The sequence below is a fragment of the Mangifera indica genome, chromosome 15, assembly GCF_011075055.1.
Source record: "Mangifera indica cultivar Alphonso chromosome 15, CATAS_Mindica_2.1, whole genome shotgun sequence".
Lineage (NCBI taxonomy): Eukaryota > Viridiplantae > Streptophyta > Magnoliopsida > Sapindales > Anacardiaceae > Mangifera > Mangifera indica.
In genome coordinates this window covers 3,887,009-3,898,090 of record NC_058151.1, presented here as the reverse complement: position 1 = coordinate 3,898,090, position 11,082 = coordinate 3,887,009, and the positions used below count along the sequence as shown (strand labels likewise).

At 32.3% G+C, this 11,082-nt stretch overlaps 1 protein-coding gene across 1 annotated transcript; it reads right to left on the bottom strand.

Moving 5' to 3' along the window:
* Positions 1–230: 230 nt before the first annotated feature.
* On the bottom strand, positions 231–1,609 carry LOC123197692 (F-box protein At5g07610-like). The gene has a single exon (XM_044612027.1). The coding sequence runs from the start codon at positions 1,587–1,589 to the stop codon at positions 321–323; it is 1,269 nt and encodes a 422-aa protein (XP_044467962.1). The 5' UTR covers positions 1,590–1,609; the 3' UTR covers positions 231–320.
* Positions 1,610–11,082: the final 9,473 nt, after the last annotated feature.

Genomic DNA, 11,082 nt, shown 5'->3' with positions numbered 1-11,082 from the left:
TCTCTTGTTCCTTACTTTATCTTAGTTTGAAATTTGGTGTAGATTGTGATGTTAGAACAAAAAATTAATTTCAAACTTTTGCTTGGTATTCTCAAACTTTGACCAGACCCAATGGGATGTACATGGGCTTTAGATTTACAAAACAATATTTTACGAAAAATAATATTATATATATTTATTTTAAATATATAAATGAATATATAATTATATTTATTTTTAATTTAAAATTATTTAATCGTATAATGAGACAACTCAAATATGTACATCAAGTTTTACAAATGTTGCCCTGACATCGGGAATGGTGCAGGGAACCATGCAATTTAAACAAAAGCAAGACTTTGTATATATTGAAAAGCATACAACCTTGCAAATTCGATTCCAGTTATATAGCGTCCATCTCCAAAATCACACCGAAATTCGAATTCACTTGGAACGAAATCATATATCTTCTTGAAAGTTTCATTCTTGAAATTGTAACGAATTATCTTCCCTGGTAAGTGCACCAGCATATATGAATCCTCCTCATTTTCTTCCCTTACAACACAAATGGTAGAAATTTTGTAGTAGTTGTAGCCCTCTGGATCAGCATGGCTCCTCACTATCTCAGGAAAAGTTGCTGCAACTTTACGAAGATCAGCACGATATTTTACTGACCACCCAGAGCAGTCGTTTTTCATCTCATAAACATTGAACAAAGCAGGACCATAGTTCTCAATGAGATGCAAATGGCCTTGTGAAGCTCCCAAGTAGTAGAAGCACCTTACTTCCCATCCATCAACAGAAGGCGGCAGTGGCATTTCCTGCATTTTCTCTTCATCGATGTTGAAACATAGCCGCTCATTAATCCAGTATATGGAGCCCTTCCAAAACACTCCATTCGATAGTCTCTGGTAAAATGTGTAACTTAAATACTCTGGAGTTGCGTAAGTAGCTCTAGACAGTCTCCATGTCCTTGTTTTCGATGAATAAATCTCAATCCGATGACTTTCAATTTCGAAATTTTGACAATTTTGTACACAAATGACTTGGTAATCGGGTGATTTTGAAGGATCAAATGCTAAATTAAAACCGGAATTTCGACGCTGAACAAGGGGTGGAGGAAGCAAAGTGTAGTGTTGTGTGGTGGGGTTGTAAACATAATAATCCGGTCGACCGGAAAGTTCTCTACCATTACTGCATAATAATAGGCCACTGCAAGATTGCTCGATGGTGTTCACTGAGCCCGGTGATGGGTTGTTTCCAAAAGTGAGAGATTTAAAGGGAGCAGAAGAAGGAGTGAAACCAAGATTGATGAAATAGTATTCTGGACTGCCGACGCCACGCATAAAGAGGCCGGTGATGGGCTGAGGGACAAGGCTTAGGCGGAGTAGAAAGTAAGGATCCGAAATGAGGGACAGCCAATGTTTTGACACAGACTTAAATTTCAACAAAGATTTGATCGGAAGGCGACGAAGTATTTCCGTTACGAGATCATCGTTGCTTGCAACTGTTTCAATTGATGATGATGCTCGGAAACAGGAAGAAGAGGAGGTGATCATGGTTTTGTCTGACTTTGTTTCAACAGATATCATGGTGGGGAATATGGCCATGGAAAATTCAAGCTCGGTTAATTATGAGGAGAAATGGCGATTCACATCCTTATATCTTCCTTTTATCTTATCCAGATGAAAGATTCTTCAGCAAGCAAGTTCAGAGAACGACCCAAAGCGAGTAAGCCTTTGAGCTTCCGTATTCTTCCAAGCCAGTCTCTGTCAACCATTTAACCATCGCCATTGTATATTGACCAAGACAAAGATAAACAAGCTGCTGATTAATTCACAGATTAAATTAATCGTATGATGTCATTACAAAGACAATTTTTAAATAAGTCTTCATCTGCTTAATGGGTTCCCACGATTGTGTGTTTTTTAATAATGGCTCATCTCCAAAGATGGTTGGCAGGTTTTATCAGCCTCTTGAGTCTTTTTTTTTTTTATAAAATCAATGTCTGCGTTGTCAGCTTTGACCAAATTTAGGGAGTGCTTTTACTTGTTCAACTTTGATAAACTATTGCATACATTACGAGGGCAATAATTAAAAAAAAAAAGGTTTAATCTGATATTTTAAGTTACAGGTTAGATTAAGGGAATTAAAAAGTTAACCTAAATATTAGGAACCTAAGTGAAATTATCCCAAAAATTAACTTTTTTGCTTAAATGAGGGTAAAATGGGACATTTACTTTAATTTCCCTTATATGAATTGATAACTTCTACACGAAGTTCTTATTAAAGAATCGTAGATTCAGTTTCTATTTTGCTTCCTCAATGCAACATAAGATGGAACTGAACAAGTCAATTTTTTTAATACACGGTGGTGGACAATATTGAAAAGGCCAAAAGACTTTCTCCCACCCAAAGTTTAGTGAAATATTTAACTCATATTACTTAACTTTAAAAAACTTAAATACTTACAATTTTGTTAAAATTTACTATAAGAGTAAAAATATTTTTTAGTTAAAAATATTTAAAAAACTAAAAATATATCATATTCTCATCTCTTTTTAGTTTAAAAATCTAGCAATTTTAAATACAAAATGTTAAAGGTGTTCAAAACCAGTTTATCAATTTTTTGAACCCAACTACTTTGTCAATTTTTTGAATTGAACCGAAACCGAATTTTTGGTTTGGAAAAAATTATGAACCAAAACTAAACCAATTTAAAGATTAACCGATTTTAAACTAAATCAAAAATACTAATTAACCAAACTGAATTTTTAGTTAACTGGTTTTTAAACCGAATTTCAAAGAATTATCAATTTTTATTATTTTTCCAATTTTTTAAAATAAATTTAATATTTTATTAATATTTTATTCAACTTTTTTAAAAATAATTCAGTTAACCGATTTTGAAAATTAGATAAACCAACAACTGAACTGGAAAAAATAGTTTTTCTATATTCTTGAACTGGTATCTGAATTAGTTTTTCAAATAACCTATTTTTCGATTTAGTTTTCTGTTCAAAAATCAGTTCAATTCGGTTCATATACCAAATAATTTTAAACACCCCTACAAAGTTTTATTTAGCTTGAGGGCATTTTTGTTATTTCAACAATTTCACAAAAAAATTTAACAAGTGAAAAAATGGTTTTTTCAAACTTAAAGGGTGTGAATTATTAATTCATCAAACCTTGAGTGGAAAATGCAGTTAGCCTTTATATAATTAAAAAAAATACGGTTTATAATTTAGTTCTGTTTAAAAACTATAATCTAAACTGTAAATTATTTTTTTTCAAAATTTATCAACCCAAACTAAACAGTTTATAAAACAAACCTACCAAACCAAATTGCAATTTATGAATAGTTCAATCCAATTTGATAGTTTGAACCAAATTATGTGCATCCTTATTTGCTTTGTAACCTCTACTTAGGAACATAATTTGTGTTGAGTTGAATGTAAATTTTGAATTGTATTCCCAAAATGAAGAATGATGGAAAAACGTGGTGGGGTTTTGATGTTTCAACCATGGGGTAAATTGATACATTATCATGTGAAGAGATTATTTGATATTCAACTATGCATGGGTGAATTTTAAAATATCAAAAATTTATCCTTAAAAATCAAAATTGCCTTAAAAATAAAAAATTGTCCTTAAAAGTCAAATATTTCATCTCTAATTAAATTGAATATTTATTATAACGTGTGTTGCTTCTAAAAGCGAGAGATATGCAAGGAGCTAGAGAATGAGCTGAGATGGGTTTAGGGAGAAGGCTTAGATAGAGTGTGTTATCAATGTTTGCGTTTTCAACTCTGACCAAATTTTGGGTTTGCTTGCTTATTCAACTTTGATAAACTTTTGCATACATTGCGAGCACAATAATTGAAAAAATGTTTAATCTGATATTTTAAGTTACAAGTTTAGATTAATTGATAACTTCTACATTAAGTAATAGACCTGCACCTTCCTAGGTAGATAATGTTGAAGTAAATATCAAACAGCAGTAAAATATTGTGTAAATCAATTGTTTGAGTACTAATTATCAAACATTAAGTCATACCAGTACTTCATGCCTATACGTATTAGAAGCCTAAACCCTAAACCCAATAAAAGAGAAGCTTTGCGGCTGTTTTTCCATATTCCATGACTCTTAATGGTGAATAAGGCGCCGGCCAACAGGGTCTACGATGAGCAAGACCGACGAGGTTTGAAAGGGTCCGATATTGTGCACAGGTAAGCTCCAACCATTGAAAATACTGCAACTTGTAACAATGGCCTGAGCAGAAGCTCGTTGAAGAGACTCATCAGCAATACTGCTAACACGAAAAAGGCGATGAAATTGAACATAATGATTAACCATTTTGAATACAAATAACATTGATGTTTTCATTTGTGCACCAAGAAACATCAGGCCTGTAAAAATTATCCGGTAATAAAGAAGAGAAAAGGTTTAAAAATCTAACAATTTTAAAAACAAAGTGTTAGGGGTATTCAAAACCGGTTAACCGAATTAGCTTGTTAATTTTTTGAACTAAATCAAACCGAATTTTTGGTTTGAAAAAAATTATGAATCGAAACTGAACCAATTTAAAAATTAACCGATTTTGATCTAAACCAAAAATACCAATTAACCAAACTGAATTTTTAGTTAACTAGTTTTTAAACATAATTTCAAAGAATTATCCTATTTTATTATTTTTTCAATTTTTTAAAATAAATTTAATAATTTAATAATATTTTATTCAACTTTTTTGAAATCAGTTCGGTTCGGTTAATCAGTTTTGAAAATTAGACAAACCAGTAACCGAATTGAAAAAAGTAGTTTTTCTATATTTTTAAATTGATATTTGAATCAGTTTTTCAAATAACCTATTTTTCGATTCAATTTTTTGTTAAAAAATCAGTTCAGTTCGGTTCATATATCAGATAATTTTAAACACCCCTACAAGGTGTTATGTAGCTTGAGGCATTTTTGTTATTTCAACAATTTCACAAAAAAAAATTTTAAATGTGAAAAAATGGTTTTTTCAAACTTAAAGGGTGTGAATATTATCTCATCAAACCTTAGGTGGAAAATGCATTTGGCCTTTATGTAATTAAAAAAAAATGGTTTATGGTTTAATTCAGTTTAAAAACTATAACCCAAATTGTAATTTATTTTTTTCAAAATTTATTAATCCAAACTAAACCGTATATAAACCAAACCAAATTGCAATTTATGAATAGTTCAATCCACGTTGATAGTTTGAATCAAATTATGTGCATCCTTATTTATTTTGTAACCTCTACTTCGGAACATGGCTTCCTGCTATTGAAACAAGCGTTTTGTCGAGGTAGTTATCCTTAACCTCTTGGACAATCATTCATCATTGCAAATGATATCCATTCCTTCGAATGGGAATTGATTCAAGGCAAACAATCGTTCCTCACCCCCTGCCTTTCCTTTATCAAATTTATATAACATAAATCAAAGTAAAAAACCAAAATAATTTTGGGATGTACTCGTAGGTATTACAGTTTCTTCCTCTTTATAAAAATTTTTGTCTTTGAAATTTACTTGAATAAATTCAAAAATTGATATCTCATGTTCTGCTTTACTTTTTATATAACCTCTTTAACTTTGTGATTCCTCGCATGACTTTAAACCAGTGGAATATTTTTTTTTACCATACTAGAATCTCTTTGTATTCTTCAAAATTGTGTACATCAATTATAATAAGAAATTGCGTTAACACAGGTAATTTTATTGTTGTCCATTTCTTCATTTTTGATGAAAGTACAGAAAATGTACTTTGTGCATATTGTTCATGTATGACATAAAATCTAAAAACGGATGTGTTTCAAATTAGATTAGAAATCAACCTGGTGAAGGGGCAGTCTGACCCAATTAACAGTTAGACTGTTTGATCGGAGGTTGAACTGGTAAACTGTTTCAAGGTAATATTCAAAATGATTGTGTATAATTAATAATTAAATATATAATATAAATTATTTTAACATAAAAATAAATTTAATAAACTTAGTTAGATGGTTTATATATTCTAAATTGATAAATGAAGTTTTATATTCAACTCCCAATAATAATTTTTTTAGTGATTTCTATCTATCGATCGCGTCAGATTTGTGTTTTCACCTGGTCTAGTCGTTCGAATGACCTGGCGTAATTTGATCTAACTCTAAAAAAAATTTTTCATTAAACTATAACATTTTTTCTTGGTGGGTGACAATCGAACCAGCCTAATCTAGTTTTTAAAACCACACAAAATCCTGTCATGTTTGTCGATTTCGGAAAACTCAGGGATAATAACTGAAATTCACTCGAGATTCAACCCAAGCTAAATAGTAAAATCAAAACTGAAAGAAGCTTATGTTCCCTCCAGTCTCAATGACTCTTGCACTTTCTTTCTCTTTTTCTTTGATATTTCAAATTGAAAGTTTCAATAGCTACAAAGGAACAACTAGAAATAATGTAATAAGCATAAAGAATTATCATGTTGATGAAAGAATATAGCAACAACAAAAACAGGATAAAACAATTTTTTCCGTGGCTCGGCTGTAATTAACATAATCTAAATCAATGGGAAATCAAATCCAATTAAAAAAAAAAAAAAAAAAGAACCCTCACTGTCAATTACAAGCTGAAATTAATTATTAATTTTTAACTTTCTCTGTGACAACAGCATCTGGAATACGCCAAACATCCCACTCGAAATAGTTAAAACTCTCCTTAAGGTCAAAATCCATTTATCCTTGATTTTGAAATCTCTTCAAACACTAGTCCGGTATCGTATCGTATAATTTGTTTAATTAAGTTAATATGCAAAAATAATGAAAGAAACAAACACAGACCAAAGAGGCAGTACCAAGTTACAAAAATATAAGAATTTGACCAAGCAAAAATCATAGCTAAAAATGCAAAAAATATTTAGTTTATTTAAAAAATGAGGAAATCTGGATTAAATACCTAACTCAAATAAGCAGGGTGATGACACATGTACATATTGTAATGCTATACCTTCCAAATCAAAACAAAATTAGATAACAAAGTGCATCCTTTTGTTCACATAATGTTCATAAATTTGTCAAATACATTTACAGAAGTTTAGTTAAATTATAATCTATGATGAATTAAATGGTAGCATTTGCTCTTCCTGCACCTTGCTGGGTAGAGAATGTTGAAGTAAATATCAAACAGCAGTAAAAATATTCTGTAAATCAACTGTTTGAGTACTAATGATCAAACATTAAGGCATACCAGTACTTCATACTTCACATATATTTGATAATCCTTACATGCCTATAGGCATTGGAAGATTAGTCTTTAATTTTACAGCAGGAGAAAAGCTTTGCCTGCTGTTTTTCCATATTCCATGAATCTGATGGTGAATAACATACCTGCCAACAATACCAAGAGGGGCGAGGATGAGCAAGACTGACGTTAGAAATATTGTGCACAGGTAAGCTCCAACCATTGAAAATACTGCAACTTGTAACAATGGCCTGAGTGGAAGCTCATCGAGGAGTCTCATCAGCAATGCAACCACCAAGAAAAAGGCGATGGAATTGAACATGATGATTAACCATTTTGAATACAAATAACATTGATGATTTCATGTGTACTCCAAGAAACATCAGGCCTGTAAAAATTATCCAATAATAAAGAAGAGCAAGGGTTAAGAGATATAAACACATAATGTAAACTAGGGGAACGCTGTTTTTCATGCTTAGCCTGTAAACTACATCACCATATGAGAGTGGATAAAAAAAGAAGAGAGAAGTGATTAAACCAACATATGAAAAACATAAAACAGGTGTATACAAGTGCAATCAAGTCCAACATTGTGATACAGTTAAATGAGAGGAGAAGACTTAATGATAAGACCTAAACAGACTCATATATATATATATATAAAATAGAGCACTAGTGAAAGTGAAAGACATGGTTTATCAATGTGGAATGGTTACTTGATAAGACAGGTCTTTAGAAAAGGTCTCCCCTATCATCAACAATAGTACATTTTCAGAAACATCAGATATCAACAACCAGTAAAAATGGCATAAACTAATCATAGATTGCTTGAAAAAAATATGCGGTGAGTTTTGGTACAAAATTTAATAGTTATACACAAAAGTTACACTTAAAATACAGTTCAATTCTCGATATGAACCCTTAAAAGTGTTGGGAAGATCTTTTAGAAAAAGTAACACAAGTAATAAATAAATCGTTGAAACATGAAACATGCATAGTTACCAAATCTACAAGTCACACAATATGACAAACCAGGTCATGTTGCCAGAGCCATATTTGGCATTTCAAAGTTATCAATTAGTAAAACTTGGAAAAATGCTTAGACAAACCAAATGCAAGATTAATAAAAAAATCATATGCAATCACCAAAGGACAAATCTAATCTGACTGTTCAAATTACCTCTCAATTAAGAAGCAACACTTGGAAGGACCTACATCATTTCATCTCTGTTATAAACTTCTCATACTCAGCATCTGCACCATAAGTTGCCTTTTCTGCAGAAGAAACGGAAGGTGGCACTGAAGGATTAGTAGCCCAGGGAACATTAACAAAGCTATGTGAATGGTCCACAGTTGAGGCGGCAGCAGGTAGAGGGGGAGGAGGAACTGCGCTGTAGTAAGGTGGGTAACCTAATGAAGCAGTTACATATGCAGGTTGAGCATTTGGTGGCATTAGTGACATGAAGCTCCCATGCATATTTGTTGATACAGCTAGAATAAAAGTGCTGCTTTCAGATTGCACACATGGAGGAAAGCTTTGTTGTTGTGCTGCACTTGAAGTCACTGTCTGTGATGGGGTCCAAGGCTGAGCGGTCTGCACTGGTTAAGGATAATGTACTCCACATAGGGGCATTGGTTGACCAGGAACAGGAGGGTACATGGTTGAACCAGGAGGAGGAGCATAAGGTAGAAGAACCGGTGCTTCCCATGGAACTGGAGTCCTAGTATAGCTTGTCAGAGGTGGCTTTGGAAGAGAACCATCAGGTATAAACTGCTGAGATGGCTAGCCACCAATTGGTTGAGAAGAAACAGGGTAAGTGAGACCTGTTGATGTTGGAGGCCTAGAGGCAGAGTACCACACCAATGGTTCTCCCCTCAAGCCAGTAATCATTCATGTGTGCAATAGCATTATTAGCCATCCGAACATCAGAATACTTAACAAAACCATAACCTTTGCTTCACTCCTGTAACTCGGTCTTTAATAACTTTAGCCATCACAATATCACCAAAAGATGAAAACAGCCTAATCAGTTTGTCATCATTAAGAGTTGGTGGCAAATATCCAATGCACAAATCTGTATCATCAAATTCCTTAATGGACTTAACTCCATTTGACCCTAGTCCAGGGTGTGAAATACTCCCATTGCTACCCAGGAAAACCCAATAACAACAAAGTATTTTTCTGAAGTTTCTTTTCAGTCACCAATACTACAAAGGTAAACACAATAACAATGCATATGATTTTCTAGATGGTTACAAGGGTCAAATTCACAAGAGACAACAAAGCCCTGCCTTTACCATCGAGTTCTAAAATCTGACTAGAGAAGATAGACAATAGAAGTCAATTGCACCATTCATTTACTGAACCTTCTGCCAAAATAACTACAGATATTTCCCATAAAACAATAAAAAGACAAAGATCCTCCATCAAATTTAATGCTGACAGAAGCCTTTCAATATGAAGTTGTATCACTTACTGAAGAGACAAATTAATAAATGGACAATTGGAATCCAGTCACAAGCTTGGATTCAGAAGGACTTTGCAGACTTCAAGTTTCTTCCTTTGACTTCTTGGTAGTGAAACATAGCCTTAGAAATAAAGTATCAACTATCTATCACTTTACATTACAGAACAAAGTTAGTTGCCTTGATGTTGTTGTGAAGAGTCTGAAAGAGACTCTGCTGTCCTTCAGCAGTCATACAGGGAGAAGAAAATGAGAGATACGTATCACCCAAACAAAGAAACACACAAACCAAATTATAAGCCTCAATATTGTATCAAAAATCTAGATTGTGGCAGAAGAAAATCAGGTAACATTATTTGTGGAGTTGGTTAACATTATATCAAAAGAAGAAAATTCCCTAACTATAATTCAAAATATTCCCTCTTCACATAACAATAGAATCTGAACTAGAAAGAATGATTCACTACTTACAAGGGAAGTGCCATTATTCTCAAGATACCAAAATATAATGTATTTGTCAGACCACCAATCAAGCAAGTTTACAAAAGGAAAATTTTAGAAGTCAAAGAAAAAATTTCAGGCAATGAATTGGCTATCATAACCTTAGATTAAATAACTGAAGAAGAATTTGAGCAAGCCAATTAGACAAAGGCATCAATCCAAGCAAAACAAGTAGGTTTCAATCAAGGCAAAACCGTTAGGCAAGAATTAAGGATAATAGAGGGAAAATGAAAACTGAAACATAGAAGGACTATTAGGGGGCGTTTGGTTTGGGTAATATTTGATTACTAAAATAGAAAGATTACCTTGAAGATAGATTACTTAGAAGATTACTGGGTATAAATGATTACTATGTTTGATAAAATTTGATAGGTATAAATAATTATTATGTTTGGTTAAAGGTAATAAAAGATTACTAGTAAATTATTTTATTTAAATGCCCTTGAATATAATTATTTTTAAATATTTTTTATATTATTTGTCATATTAATTAAAAATAAATTTATTTTTATCTCAAAAAATTAATAAATAATAATTTTTCTATAATAAACTCAAGATTACCCCAGTAATCTTTAAATATCTAAGGTGAAAGTGGTAATCAGATTACCACCTATATTACCTGTCACGTCAGCATTGGTAATAGAAGATTACTGTAATCTTTTATTACTGACAAACCAAACAAGGGAATAAAAGATAGATTACCAAGGTAATCTATCTTTCCACCAACCAAACGCACCCTTAAAAGAAAGTGGAACAGGAGGTGAAGAACAAGAATTATCAAAGGGGGCCTTTGGCCAAGGGCAGGATGCGCACCTCTTTCTACCAGTACAACTTTTCTTCTTCAATCTATTTTTTTCATTTTTCTTGCAATAAACAGTAAACTAGTGTGTT